Source organism: Artemia sp. Qi Xiang Cuo, chromosome 18 (genome assembly GCF_049724085.1).
Source record: "Artemia sp. Qi Xiang Cuo chromosome 18, ASM4972408v1, whole genome shotgun sequence".
NCBI classification, from domain to species: domain Eukaryota; kingdom Metazoa; phylum Arthropoda; class Branchiopoda; order Anostraca; family Artemiidae; genus Artemia; species Artemia sp. Qi Xiang Cuo.
The window spans coordinates 55,044,075-55,060,293 of record NC_142811.1 but is presented as its reverse complement, the minus strand read 5'-3'; the positions used below and the strand labels follow the sequence as shown (position 1 = coordinate 55,060,293).

At 33.7% G+C, this 16,219-nt stretch overlaps 1 protein-coding gene across 3 annotated transcripts in view; it reads left to right on the top strand.

The window, feature by feature from the left end:
* The window catches only part of LOC148941663 (uncharacterized), a 221,190-nt gene that overhangs the window by 172,426 nt on the left and 32,545 nt on the right, over positions 1–16,219 (top strand). For 2 of the 3 annotated variants that reach the window (XM_089104429.1, XM_089104428.1), the window contains exons 20-21: positions 12,099–12,166; positions 13,633–13,818. The exons of the other annotated variant lie outside the window; for it this stretch is intronic. In XM_089104429.1, coding sequence (XP_088960555.1) covers positions 12,099–12,166; positions 13,633–13,700 — 136 coding nt within the window. In that variant the 3' untranslated portion in view covers positions 13,701–13,818. Of the gene's footprint in view, positions 1–12,098; positions 12,167–13,632; positions 13,819–16,219 lie in introns of those variants that run through there. 3 annotated transcript variants of the gene reach the window in all.

Genomic DNA, 16,219 nt, shown 5'->3' with positions numbered 1-16,219 from the left:
TTATTAGGCTTAGCCACGATTTTTTATCTCCAGTGAACTGTTGCCCGATAATTCGGTACCTCTTCATTTCAGCTTTATATTTGCGTTTTGTGCTCCGTTTCAGCTCGAATACAGTCCCGCGTAGCGGTCTTCCACAAGCAATCCAAGTGTTTAGCCAGGCTTTTGCATGTCGTTTTGCCGACTGGAGTTCAGTGGATTCGGACCTTATCGGTTTTTCTGTCCCAATTTTGGCTCGTCTTGTAAGAACCGCTTTCGCTTCGGCAACTTTCATAGCATGGGCTACTTGATGGTAATAAGAGTTAAAAATCAACCATGGCTGTGACATTGGAAGGTCCAGAGCAGAATAGATGAATCGGAACTTTGATGCAACTTAGGACCAAAACAACTGTGGTGACGTAGAGGGGAATATGGCATGTCTCCCAATTCTGCTTGTTGACCCACTTTCTGGAAGAAGCGTAAATAGTGCTCTGTGTTGGTTGTCTCTGAAACGAAAGTCCAGAATGGTCACTAATCGGATTATCTGTGCAAATTGTAACTAGAAGACTAGAAATGGATGTACATGAAAGTACGTGGTGAACATTGGAGGTATGACCACTAGTATGGGTTTATGTAAAATCCAGAGACTTCGGCCAAATCTTAAAAGTAGTGGGGAGGCAATTCAGAAAAATACCGTATAGAATATGGTCCTTGTATGGGTCACAGTTGAGGTCTCCGGCAATTAGCCACTTACACCCACGAAGCTCAAGAGACTCCAAATGTTGTCTTACGACATCTGCTGCTTTTGAGAACTTTGTCAGAGAGACAGTATTGTTGTAATTAGTAGAGATATATATGTTGATGAACTCAATTCCCTCAACAGAGACGCACAACAGACTACTGCTTCTAATAGTCGGCTTAGCCAATAGTGCTTTCCTAGTGTATATTGTCAAGCCTCTTGACGGACGTGCTGCCATAGATTTTGCCAGCTCTACAAAGACTACTTGTGACCGGGATCTGTTCAGGAAGTTTATACTTATCCCAGAAAGCATATGCTCCTGGATAAATAGCACGTCGTAAATTTGAAGGAGATCATCTATGTCTGTTTCTTTTTTGCAACAGCCATTGATATTCAGGCTAAAAACTTTTAGAGATCTATTCATTGATTATTGTTGTTTCTCAGAATCTCTCTCAATTTAGGGTATCTTAGGCTAAAGCAGACATGAGGTCCGTTGCAAGAAGTGCATTTGAGACCTCCATTACAGGGTGTATCTTTGTTACTAGAGTGTGGTCCGGAACATCTTGCGCATCTTGGACTGTTTTTGCAGTTTTCAATGAGATGATCGAAGCTCTGGCATCTGAAACGCCTTTGAGGGGCCTCCATGTACTTATCTGCCCGGAAAAAGTCGTATCCAAGCTTGATTATGTTAGACATTACAAAGCTCACGGTCCGTCCATTTTTGAAAGTCCGTCTGATTGTTTTACTTTGTCCAAAACGGAAAGCTTCCTCGACGAGGCCTGGCTTATGTTTGACAACTTCGCTAGCATCTACTTCTATAGGAAGTCCTCTTATTGTGTCATAAGATGTTTCTTCCCTGGGTTTGCTTTTGATGTAAATTTGCTGAAAGGACACTAGGAGCTTCAACACAAAACGCTTTGCTCTTGCTGTATTGCTGAATTTAACTTGTATTTTATTGTTTTTTTAATTGTTTGAACTCCTGAAGCTCGTCTTCTGACTAAGTTTGACTAAGTGTTTGTAGTCTAGTCAGGGGATCCATTGACGGAGCGTCTTCCGTAATTACAGTACCAGTTGGAGGCTTGCTATTTCGTTAGGGCTGTAGCTCCAGCATCTGGGCAAGTTGCCAATTTAACACCCGTCGTATACTGCTTTATCACGGACACTGAGCTCTTCAGATCTCGAATTTCACCTAGCAGGATAGAGAAGTTGGTCTCGGAGACCTGTGGAACTTGAGATGGGTGAGTGATGAAGAAAGTTGGAAGTGGGATATTATTCTTATCACACTCAGCTAGCAAATCTAATATTTCTGATGTTGCTGAGTCTTTTGTGCGGCGTCTTGTGGTTAAAGCTACTCTTTCAGAGAATGCTAGTTGAAGGGGTTTGAGTTTTGCATCGCGTAATGCTGCTAAATCCAAGAAGTCGCATGTCATTTTCGACAGCAACGTTAGATCCAACTTTCTATCTGACTGGAAAAAGTTCAGGATTGGTTTGAGATATAGAGACGTATGTGCCATGTTGAGCACCGATAAGCAGGGGAAGGGTTGGTCCTCGCTACCTATTCCCCGCAATTTAAGGGAGACTTCACTCCCCGCAGGTACGAAGGCGCTTGCAACAAGTAACCTCCCCTCTTCTGCTTGCCTATTCGGAAAATTGGCAAAAATAGTCGTTAAAATTTTTGTTTACAGGGAAAAGGGAAATAATTCACAGGTAAACCTTATTTGAAAAGACACTTTTAGTGTTTACTAATCACTTGTAATAAGCAAAAGCTAAGAATACTGCTTTACCTCACAATAGAGTCAATAATCCATTCTGTTATTTTCACGTATTATTAAATCCAAGCAAAGCTTTTCATAATTATTCCATAACAATAAGGTCACTTTAGTCCGTAGCAGAGTATTGTGAAACTTCTGTATTCGCTCAAGGTCACTGAATATATTAAAGTTCGAGGCACTGAATTAATACGATTTCACAGTTGGTTTTAAAATTCAATAAATCCAAAAAGATGCTATCACTCTGGATATATATATATATATATATATATATATATATATATATATATATATATATATATATATATTACATAATAATAATATATTAATTTTATTTCAACCCTTCATACAAATGCAGCGTAAATGCTCGAAGGAGTTATAAAAACGAAAGAAAAAAGAACGAAAAATCACACAACGCTACAAAACAAAATTAAACTGCGATAACTAAGGAAGAGAGAAAAACAAACGAAATCTAAATCAGGATTTTAATGCACAAGACTAGCCCATTGAAATTCGTGGATTGTTCTATTTCGACTTTTGAAACGGGTATACAACTCATTCATTTTCTTACTTATCTCAAAAATATAGTACCTCTGCGAAAGAGTTTCTGAACCATATGGGAATTCCCAATAAATATTTACAATACCGAAAAAAATTGAACGAATTTGGTTACGTTCGGTTTTACTAAAGCAATTCCATAAAGGGGTTAAAAAAAGACATATGGCGCGAACATGGCGTTACAGAGACGATCGAGCGTAATTTTCTCAAATTGACCTATAGTTCATGCTAGCATACCGTAAGTTTTCCACAGTTTTTCATTAAGTGCTGCAATAACTAGATTTTTAGTAGCTTTGATAGAATTCCCATATCGGAGTCCGAGATACTCAAACTTATCCTTTTCGAGAACTGTCTTTCCGCAAACATCAACAACACGATTTGGCAATGTTTCGTCGTTCAAAACGACGAATTTGGTCTTAGACGGCTCTATTGTTAGCCCAATATCACCAAGCACAGACGACACAGCATTAATACTTTCTGTAAAGATTCGAAATTATCACTTATCAAAAGTAGATCGACTTCGTAAGATAGATGACTAGCATCAATTCCATTATCTAGATGACTAGCATCAATTCAAAAATTCTTTTATCGATTTTGTTGCAGAACGTACTGCATTGTTAAATATCACAGGGCTGAATAATAATATCGTATTGTTAAATATCACAGTTGCTTGGTAGGATTAGCACTCAAGCTTGCGGGCAGATTGAACAAAACAATTGGGATAGTCCTTTCTGGTCGGGGCAGAGATGGCCACATTGGTGGCTGGTTCTCTGAGCTAGGTACTGCAGAGGTTTCGTGCTTCTCTACAAGAAAACTTAGCATCGCTTTACAATCATTCAATCGGGAGACAACAATCTACTCACATACTCAGGAATGGTGGGAACGTCAACTGGGTCGAGAATGGCAAAACTAGGGGGTCGGGACATTCATTTGCGAACCTTTCTGGCATAACCTCATAAATATCGCCATAAAAGTCAGAAGGCGGGTGAGAGCCCCTACGACTCTGATCAATGTCTTTGTCGAGCACTGTTTTACATATATCAATAGCATCTTTCAAAGCTTTCTTTGAGAAAAACTTCGACTGCCTGATAACAATATCCTTATTCGTTTTCTTTTCCACATGCCTCTGAATAAAGTTCATCACCAGACTTAAAACCACAGTATTTTCCGTCATTCTTGATCCAGCTATCACCCCAAAAGACAAGGGAAGCGTCAGCCCCCGTTACCTTATCCCCGCAGTTTAAGGGAGACTCTCCCGCCAGGTACAACGGCACTTGCCACGGGTTTACTGCCCCTCTTCTGCTTGTCAATTAGGGTTACGCAAAATTGAAATCAGCACAAATCTATTCTTGTGAAGTGTAAATAAATTTCCATAAACTAGGTCAGTAGATTCCAACAATTTTAATCCATATGAAAATGTTTTGAAAGAATGGTCACACTATTAACTCCGGTCACTGAATTAATTTAAGATCCTACCGAGTTTCAAGTTGATTAAATCCAAAAAAGGTATATATAAATATATATATATATATATATATATATATATATATATATATATATATATATATATATATATATATATATAAATATAAAATATATAGTCCTTGTTGAAGTAAGAATACTGAGACTATTTAAAAAAAAAATTCATTTTAGAACCCACCGGAATTTTCAAAAACGCCTACAACAGCACAAAGATGATATCACCAAAGCTTTAAATTCTAACAGTGTCAATAATTCTTTTGATTCTGCTTTAAGCAGCCATGTTTTTGATAACCCCAGCCACAAAATAACTTTTTGAAGAATCTGTCCTTACTAGCAATGACCTACGCACAAAACAGGTTGTTCGAGAAGCAATTGAAATCAGACTCAGTATAAATAATAATATTTCCTTAAATAGGGATAAGGGGGAGTACTCACTAAATGCCTTATACACAAATTTAATTAAAAACGATTTAACAAATTATATTACAAAACCAGTAGGCAATATCACTAAACCTGTTATGGAAAGACCTCTGATGTTAGCTACCAAAAAGGCTGGGTTAGCATTGAAAGCGTGTTTTTAATTATTTTTCTTTTACTTCAATGAATTGCCTTATTTCACCTCACTTTATTTATCAGACCTTGTCAAATTTCGCTGAAGTAAGGATGCTTGGACTGTTTTTGAAAATTTTCATTTTAGTTTTAATGGTCATATTTTAATGTAAGTCTGTTTTCTTTTATATATTTATGTTTTGCTGAGGGTGGCCCTTGGACAGAGGGTTGACATATTCATTCAAATATAGAATTCCACTGTCTTGGGAAAAGAATTCCCTATTGTTCTTGTTGTTGTTGATGTTTATGATGGAAAGGCAGTGTGGTCTCTGTCGCTATTTACATATATACATGCGTGTATTTAAAAACCCTGTGACGACAAAAGAAAAAAAAAATTCTTTCAGCTTTTTTAGTTTTGAGATTGAAATCATAGAATTCCACGTAAATTTGCGACAAAAATAATTTTTCTATCATAATGCAAGGTCAAATACCAAAAAAAGAATGTTATCGTGCTTCGACTTCATTGTATAAAAAAAAAAAACTAAATTTGAAGGGCGAAAATTCATTACAAGATTTATTATAGACTAAAATAAGTAAAATGAAAATTAAAATCTTTTAAAATAACCGAAGCGATTTTTGTTCAGAAAATAACAAAGAAGAAAGAGTTTTTTTTACAATCCCGAAAAAAAAAACAGAAAAAAAGCTATCCCCGACAAATTTAAATTCATCCCTTCTGGGGTTCCACGTCTTTCTCTAGAAAACATACTATTACAATAATTGGGTCTCTCGAAGTAGATCCTTCAATTCGTGGGAGTAGCGGTAAATCCCCTCAAAAATGTGTCCCTTAAATTAACCAAGCTTTCGCATCTACCCAAAGATATGGTCCTTTGAGAAAATATCATTTTTAGTGTATTGACAAAAAAACTCAACATGCACTAACTTAAAAGTTTTAACCTGCTATTATGTTTTCAATTAATTTTAATTATTAAGCAGTATTATTTGAAGTGAAAAAATTGAGAAAATCACGAAGTTCCACTTAACTTTGCGACAAAAATAATTTTTCTTGTGTGAGGCTAGGTCTAATAGAAAGAATTATTTCAAAATATTCATCTTGCTTCCGCTTAATTTTATTTTTTTAAATGTTTAAATTTTTAATAACTTTTAATGAAATGAAATTTTAAAAAATGTTTAATAAGGGTGAAAATTTATTACAAGATTTTTAAAAGATTAAAGAGTAGAATAAACATGAAAAACTTTTAAAATAGCATAAACGTTTTTTCTTTCGAAAAAAAAAAATGAAACATTGTTTTTATTTGTTTTATTATATTTTTTTAGTTTTTTCTTTTCATTTTATTGATTTTAATTTGAATTATTCTAATTGTTATTATTTACATTATTATTATTAAAAATTCAGCATTAATATATAAATACATAATATTAGACGATATTAAAGTATTATTCATAAATATCAGATTGTATTATAAAATTGTGATTAATTAAAGTATTATTTTTAATTTTAATTATTCAATTTATTTTTATTTTTTTTATTTAGTTTATTTGCTTTTTTGGCACTTATCTGCTATAGTCACCACGCTCAAGAAGTGAATTTAGATTAATCCTAATGAAAAATACCTAAGTATTAAGAAAATTAAATACTTTAATAACAAAATTATGCAAACTACAGCAGAGAATTTTGGAAATCAGCCCCCCCCCCCCCCAACGCAATATATTAAATGGTTTCTAACCTAACCAAAATACTAACTAAAATGTTTAATCAAAATATACCTGCAATTTAGCGTATATACACTCTCTAACGCTAAGCTGAAATAAACGGTTCTATCAGACCAAGAATTTGAGTGTGGTTGCTATAACAGATAAGTACCGTTTTTTCTTGCTATCCCGGAAAATCTTAATTTTTAAGACTGAAAATGAAAGAGCGTGGTGGTCATGACGTGATAACTGTTTGTATTTCCTGGTAATTATGGTGTTGCATTGTTAATGTTCACATTGAAGGTCCTTAAACAAGGTCCTTGTCGTAAAGGCTTTGAGCTTATAATCCTGTATCGTAAAGGGCTTTGAGCTTATAACAAGGTACTTAAATAAGGCCTTGTCGTAAAGGGCTTTGAGCTTATAATAAGGTCCTTAAATAAGGCCTTGTCGTAAAGGGCTTTGAACTTATAATCCTGTATCGTAAAGGGTTTTGGGCTTATAATAAGGTCCTTGTCGTGTAGGGCTTTGAGCCTATAATCCTGTATCGTAAAGGGCTTTGAGCCTATAATAAGGTACTTAAATAAGGCCTTGTCGTAAAGGGCTTTGAGCTTATAATCCTGTATCGTAAAGGGCTTTGAGCTGATAATAAGGTCCTTAAACAAGGTCCTTAAATAGGGTACTTAAATAAGGTCCTTGTCGTAAAGGGCTTTGAGCTTGTAATAAGGTCCTTAAATAAAGTACTTAAATAAGGCCATGTCGTAAAGGGCTTTGAGCTTATAACCCTTTATCGTAAAGGGCTTTGAGCTTATAATAAGGTCCTTAAATAAGGTATTTAAATAAGGCCTTCTCGTAAAGGGCTTTGAGCTTATAACCCTGTATCGTAAAGGGTTTTGAGCTTATAAGAAGGTCCTTAAATAAGGTACTTAAATATTGTCCTTGTTGTAAAGGGCTTTGAGCTTATAATCCTGTATCGTAAAAGGGTTTTGAGCTTATAAGAAGGTCCTTAAATAAGGTACTTAAATATGGTCTTTGTTGTAAAGGGCTTTGAGCTTATAATCCTGTATCGTAAAGGTCTTTGAGCTTATAATAAGGTCCTTAAGTGAGGCCTTGTCGTAAAGGGCTTTGAGCTTATAATTCTGTATCGTAAAGGTCCTTCAATAGTAATAATACATGTCATGATTTCCCCCTGCTTTCATTTTCAGTCTTCAGAAAATCCATAGTTCTTTGGAAAATCATATTTTTCTGAATTTTTTAAAGGCTTCATATTCAAGTAGTTGTATAAATTTTTTTTTGTTTTATTCCCCCCTACACTAAATTTTCTTTAATTATCATCCCTCTCGTCCACATCTAAAAGAGTTCTTGGTACTTAGCTGACTACACCACGCACTATGTGATCTAATTAGCTTGAGATTACATGATTATCCAATAAAACTAAATAAAAACATAAAAATGTGAATGATAATAATGCTGTTATTTAGCGTAAGTAAAAAGTGTTAAAAGTATCTCTATGTTGATTTTTGGTTGTTTTTTCTGTATTTTGCCACGCCACCCAATTTCGCGGATTATCGAGAGTCTACCGTTTTTTTATTAAAAAAGAAAGGGAAGAAGTCTACTGCAAATCCCAAATCAGCTCCTTATCTAAAGTGGGATATTTTAGATTTAGGTTCCCCTAGCTTTAAAAAGGGTCTCTCCAAGGCCGTATCCAGGGGTGGGGGGCTAGGGGGTTTTAACCCCCCCCCCCGAAATGTTTGTCTGACTCGTAAAAACGTAACGAAATTGGACATAAACAAATTTTTTTTTTTTTTTAGTTTTTTTTTTTTGTGTAACCCCCCTCCCCCAATTTTTTTTTCGTAAAACCCCCTCCGATAAAATCCTGGGTACGGCCTTGGGTCTCTCTTTAGTTGGATTGCATATTCCTGGTTTAGTTACTGTAACCCAACTGGGGCCAAGCAAGAAATAGGACGTTGTCGGGTGGCAAGACGTCATAAAAAGAGTTTAAAGGGAGTAGGAACTTCATGGAAGGGAGTAAAGAGAGTAAGTCAACAGATTGGTGCCATGGCTCTGTGCAGTTGTTTTAGGTTCAGTCGGTTTAGTGCTGACATTAGTTGTCATTTTCAGTAGTGGTACGGTAAGAGCTTTATTTTGAGCTAAGTTAAATGTTTGGTAACAGGAAGTTTTAGTATTCAAGTCGTGTTTTGAATAAAAAAAAAATATTTAAAAAAAACGGTATGTTTAACTTGAGGGACCCAATGATGCAGCCTATGAAAGACAAATGCCCAGATATGTCCTGGTAAGTGTTTTTTTTTTTTTTTTTTTGTAAGGTTACCGTATTACCCCCACCCCTCTCGTACATTTAGGCAAAACACTGAAATAGACGTTCATTTAGAACTTCAAGTTATCTAAAGATTAATCGGTAACATAATTCAATTCAGTAATTCATTCTAGCCAAATTACTATGAAGCATAACACAAAAGGCAAACAAATGAACAAAACAACTAAAAACAAGAGAAATGAAGAAAAATTAGCCTAGCCAGAATCATTGCCACATTGACAATCCATGAATATTGTGGCAAAAAAAAAACGAGTCAACAAATTCCCAACTATTGGAGAAATCAACTCCAAGGCTGTTTTTCTTTTTATGGATCAAAAATTATTTTAGTAGATGTACAATAATACGAAGACCACTATTTGGCTGCTAATTTTAGTAAAATGTTAAAAAAAAAAAAAAAAAAAAAAAAAAGAAAAAAAAAAGGCTGTTTTTCTTTGCAATAAAAAAAAACAAACGAGGTTCCCTGGAAAACACCATTGTAAATTGATAGAGGCTCAGAGTAGGGTAGGCCATACGCTACCATAAGTTTACGTCAACCTTGAATAGTGTTGCAGTAATAAGAGACAAACCGAAAATGCTGGTGAAACAAGCCTGAAAGCTCTTCACCTCGAAGAACCATGTTGCTCAATAACCTTTTTCAACTTTCAGTGAGGTGCATAATCCCTCGTTTGTGAAAGGACTTGGCTTTTTGGTGAAGCACTTGATGAGGTGATTTTTTACAGCGTCCTATGAACTGAATGCCCTGTTCTGTCGAGTGTTGCTAGGAGAAATCGATGCTACTCAATAACCTTTTTCAACTTTCAGTGAGGTGCATAATCCCTCGTTTGCGAAAGGACTTGGCTTTTTTAGTGAAGCACTTGATGAGGTGATTTTTTAGAGCCTCCTATGAACTGAATGCCCTGTTTTGTCAAGTGTTGCTAGGAGAAATCGATGCTACTCAATAACCTTTTTCAACTTTCAGTAAGGTGCATAATCCCTCGTTTGCGAAAGGACTTGGCTTTTTTGGTGAAGCACTTGATGAGGTGATTTTTTACAGCCTCCTATGAACTGAATGCCCTGTTTTGTCGAGTGTTGCTAGGAGAAACCGATGCTACTCAATAACCTTTTTCAACTTTCAGTGAGGTGCATAATCCCTCCTTTGCGAATGGACTTGGCTTTTTGGTGAAGCACTTGATGAGGTGATTTTTTACAGCCTCCTATGAACTGAATGCCCTGTTTTGTCGAGTGTTGCTAGGAGAAATCGATGCTACTCAATAACTTTTTTCAACTTTCAGTGAGGTGCATAATCCCTCGTTTGCGAAAGGACTTGGCTTTTTGGTGAAGCACTTGATGAGTTGATTTTTTACAGTCTCCTATGAACTGAATGCCCTGTTTTGTCAAGTGTTGCTAGGAGAAATCGATGCTACTCAATAACCATTTTCAACTTTCAGTGAGGTGCATAATCCCTCGTTTGCGAAAGGACTTGGCTTTTTGGTGAAGCACTTGATGAGGTGATTTTTTACAGTCTCCTATGAACTGAATGCCCTGTTTTGTCAAGTGTTGCTAGGAGAAATCGATGCTACTCAATAACCTTTTTCAACTTTCAGTGAGGTGCATAATCCCTCGTTTGCGAAAGGACTTGGCTTTTTGGTGAAGCACTTGATGAGGTGATTTTTTACAGCCTCCTATGAACTGAATGCCCTGTTTTGTCGAAGTGTTGCTAGGAGAAATCGATGCTACTAAATAGCATTTTTCAACTTTCAGTAAGGTGCATAATCCCTCGTTTGCGAAAGGACTTGGCTTTTTTGGTGAAGCACTTGATGAGGTGATTTTTTACAGCCTCCTATGAACTGAATGCCCTGTTTTGTCAAGTGTTGCTAGGAGAAATCGATGCTAAGTCATATAGAAGTTGGTCATGTCTACCCAGCCATGAAGCACTTGATGAAGTGATTTTTTACAGCCTCCTATTATTATTTATTTCCAACCCACACTATACAGAGATACAATACGAGGAGTATCACAAAGAAAAACTCATAAAAATGCAACGCAAATCAGTATAGAAATCAAAGAATACCAGTTACAGAGTAACACATAAAATTTAAAAGAAACTAAAACAAAAGGGAAATTACATAAAAGGAGGGGAAAAGGAAGACAAGAAAAAAAACTCACAACTTGCAGAATCTAATGAGCAGTAGCATACAGAAATATGGACACAAGCTGTCATTATTGCTATCATTATTTGATTTTTATTCACTCATTATATTCTAAAAATGTGGAGTGACCAAAGAGAGAAAAACAAACTAACAAATTAAGGAAAAATAATGAACTGAATGTCCTGTTTGATCAAGTGTCACAAAGCATGGTAGCTTCTATGGTGTTACTTTTACTTCGTTAAAGCCTAGCGTACTTTTATCTCTTTACCTCACGAGCATGAAGGGAGGCTATCAACTAAATCAAAATCTGGGCTTGCTGCTTAAATATTGGTGAAAGTGATAACTCCTATCTCACATTTATTCCTGATTTTAGCATTTTGTTCACGTATCCATAAAACTTACTTAGCCTTTTGCCAGTAGACTGCTGCTTGTTTCACGGTTTTGGCCGTTTGCCAAAGCATGTTGTGCCACAAACAGAACCATGTTTGGCCGTTTGCGTGCTGACTGCTGCTTGTTTTATCGTTTTGGCCAGTTGCCAAAACGTGTTTTGACACAAATACACACAGTACACCAGTTGTGGCGTTTTGCCACAAATACAATGTTTGGTCGTTTGCCCGTAGACTGCAGCTTGTCCCACCGTTTTCAAAACTGCTTACATGGCATTACATTCTTCGTTTAAATAAAACAAAGACAATGTATTGAAAACATAGGCAAAGTCTGAATTGGCTTCCAGCCACTCTGTCTTTATGAATATAATCAATCTACCCAGGTAATATGCTATTTTAGAACCAAGAATTTGTGATACATTTTTATGCTTAGCATAGCTGTTTTGACTAAATATTTTTCTTTTAAAGGCCAATTGAGGACAGGTTTCATTGGTCAAAAAGTGCAACTGAGAAGAGAAAGGAATCACCAGGAAAAGGTAAGAAATTTTACTGTGCCTTGATGTGTCTCTATGAAAATAAAAGTCTTGTGATTTGCAACAGGCATATCCTTTGGGGGGTAGGAGGGGTAGCTTGGGGATAGAAAGTTTTACCTCGCCCTCTTGCTATTAAATTTTTTTCTCTCAACAGGTTTTAGTCTTCTTTGTGTATTTTATATATTTCTTTATATTTTATTTAATGTATATAAATGCTTTTTTTGATTGATGAAAAAATGTAATAATTTTTCTTCTCGACTGATTCGAGAAGATGTTTTATGATGTTTTTCGCTAGACAAACTCCTATAAATGTAGGTAAAAGCTGCATGAAAGCCAAAGGGGGGATGAGAGTTTTTGTATAAATATAAGGAGGAAATCCACAAAATTAAAACTCCACCGAAGCCAAAGATTCGAGGAGGGTGGTTCAATGGAGTAAATATGTTTTTTGCAAATACGACTAGTTTGTATTACCTAGTTACACACTAATTTTATTTAGAAATTTTATTTAGAGACATTGAAAGGGAGAAAGGGACAATTGAAAACTCGATGAATTCGAAACGGACAATTGAAAACTCGATGAATTCGAAAACTCGGACATAAAAAACTCGATGTGCGGAAATCTTCTGGGTTTGAAAGGTTGAAGGCTTAATAGTATGGACTCTTCCAAATTGGAATGGGCTAAAACGATGTTGAAAGCGTGCATAGGCTAGAAAGGAGAAGAGAAGAAAAGAGGGAAAGAAATATAACTAAATAAATAGGAATCAAACTCACATATTTGTGAGTTTGATTCCTATTTAATTTTCTTTTCTTTTTTTTCTTTTTCTCTCTTCATGTGTTTACTTTGTTGTATTTCGATGTAAGTTATGTGCTAAAAAAGATGTCGTAGAAACTTCGAAAAGGGCTCATTCAATTGGAAATTGGAGTGGCTTGTGCCCTTTTTAATAGTCAAAAGTGATTTGAGGGAAACTAGCCCCCTTCCCACGCCCATCATTCCCCGAACACATGCAATCATTTTTTTTTTTTTTTTTTTTTTTTTTTTTTTTTTTTTATTTTTTTTTTAGAAATACTCCCGGACGTGGGGCCGAAATACTCGGAGTGTTTTTTAATTAAGTGTTTATTTTTTTGTTATTTGTTCACTGCTTTTTTAAAATTAAAACCCGTTTTTCTTGCTTAATTTTTCGTAAATGCCAAAAATTAGTTTGATTTCTATTGTATTTGACTTGATTATTTTTGTACCACTAAGCGAAGTTAGATGAAAAAAAAAGTAAAAAAGAAACAGTCAAACAGTCAAGGATTGGCCATGAAGGATCTGTCGTTATTACATGATTGTATTTTCATTTGTTACATTTTCCGTTATTACATGATTGTATTTTCCTATTTTATTATTTTCCTTTTGTCCCCTTATTTTCTTGGTAGTGTTTTGTATTTACTATTTCATATATTTGTTATTTAAACATTTATTTTTTCAGATCAAGGACTAGTCGGTGAAAAATCTCAAATTGACATGTTTGCTCCTGAAGAGAAAGATTTAAAATGAGTCGACATTAATGATTGCCTATGATGGTGTAACATTATTTAATTTTAAAATAGTTTTCAAAGTTGATATCGTATTAAAGATTAATTTAAAGTTCAATAAACCAGGTTGTAAACCTTGATGGAGAGTGACTCAAATATATATATAAAAAACTCCGCCAAAGAACTAGATTTTTTTTTTTTAGCTGGCCGTCTTCACAGCTAAAATAATACTTACCAAAAGAAAAGAGATTTATTAAAAAAATATATTATATTTTGAACGAAAGTGAATTAAATATTTTTTCTTCCTTGAACTCGATATTTTATTTTTTTTTTTCGCTGGCCGTTTTCTCAGCTAAAATAATACATACCTAAAAAAAACAGATTTCGTAAAAAATATGTTATGTTTCGAATGAAAATTAATTAAATATTTTTTTCCCTTAACTAGATATTTTTTTTTTTCCCTGGCCATCTTCTCGGCTAAAATAATACATACCTAAAGGGAACAGATTTCATAAAAAATATATTATGTTTCGAATGAAAATGAATTAAATATTTTTTTCCCTGAACTAGATGTTTTTTTTTTTGGCTGTCGTCTCAGCTAAAATAATACATACCTAAAGAAAACAGATTTCATAAAAAATATATTATGTTTCGAATGAAAATAAATTAAATATATTTTTTTTCCTGAACTAGATATTTTTTCCCCTGGCCATCTTCTCGGCTAAAATAATACATACCTAAAGGGAACAGATTTCATACAAAAATATGTTATGTTTCGAATGAAAATGAATTAAATATTTTTTTCCCTGAACTAGATATTTTTTTTTTTCCCTGGCCATCTTCTCGGCTAAAATAATACATACCTAAAGGGAACAGATTTCATAAAAAAAATATTATGTTTCGAATGAAAATGAATTAAATATTTTTTTCCCTGAACTAGATGTTTTTTTTTTTTGGGTGTCGTATCAGCTAAAATAATAAATACCTAAAGAAAAAAGATTTCATAAAAAATATATTATGTTTCGAATTAAAATATATTAAATATATTTTTTTCCCTGAACTAGATATTTTTTTTTCCCCTGGCCATCTTCTCGGCTAAAATAATACATACCTAAAGGGAACAGATTTCATACAAAAATATGTTATGTTTCGAATGAAAATGAATTAAATATTTTTTTCCCTGAACTAGATATTTTTTTTTTTTCCTGGCCATCTTATCGGCTAAAATAATACATACCAAAAGGGAACATATTTAATAAAAAATATGTTATGTTTATAATTAAATTTAATTAAATATTTTTTTCCATGAAATATATATTTTTTTTTTTCCCTGGCCATCTTCTCGGCTAAAATAATACATACCTAAAGGGACCAGATTTCATAAAAAAAATATTATGTTTAGAATGAAAATGAATTAAATATTTTTTTACCTGAACTAGATGTTTTTTTTTTTTTTGCTGTCGTCTCAGCTAAAATAATACATACCTAAAGAAAACATATTTCATAAAAAATATATTATGTTTAGAATGAAAATAAATTAAATATATTTTTTTCCCTGAACTAGATATTTTTTTCCCCCTGGCCATCTTCTCGGCTAAAATAATACATACCTAAAGGGAACAGATTTCATACAAAAATATGTTATGTTTCGAATGAAAATGAATTAAATATTTTTTTCCTGAACTAGATATTTTTTTTTTTCCTGGCCATCTTCTCGGCTAAAATAATACATACCTAAAGGGAACAGATTTCATAAAAAATATGTTATGTTTCGAATTAAAATTAATTAAATATTTTTTTCCCTGAACTAGATATTTTTTTTTTTTCCTGGCCATATTCTCGGCTAAAATAATAATACATGCCTAAAGGGAACAGATTTAATAAAAAATATATTATGTTTCGAATGAAAATGAATTAAATATTTTTTCCCTGAACTAGATATTTTTTTTTTTTTCCTGGCCATCTTCTCGGCTAAAATAATAATACATGCCTAAAGGGAACAGATTTCATAAAAAATATATTATGTTTCGAATGAAAATGAATTAAATATTTTTTTCCCTGAACTAGATATTTTTTTTTTCCTGGCCATCTTCTCGGCTAAAATAATAATAAATTCCTAAAGGGAACAGATTTCATAAAAAATATATAATGTTTCTAATGAAAATGAATTAAATTTTTTTTTTTCACTGAACTCGATATTTTTTTCGTTGGCCGTCTTCTTAGCTAAAATAATACATACCTAAAGGGAACAGATTTCATAAAAAATATGTTATGTTTCGAATGAAAATGAATTAAATATTTTTTTCCCTGAACTAGATATTTTTTTTTTTCCTGGCCATCTTCTCGGCTAAAATAATACATACCTAAAGGGAACAGATTTCATAAAAAATATATTATGTTTCGAATGAAAATGAATTAAATATTTTTTTCCCTGAACTAGATGTTTTTTTTTTTGGCTGTCGTCTCAGCTAAAATAATACATACCTAAAGAAAACAGATTTCATAAAAAATATATTATGTTTCGAATGAAAATAAATTAAA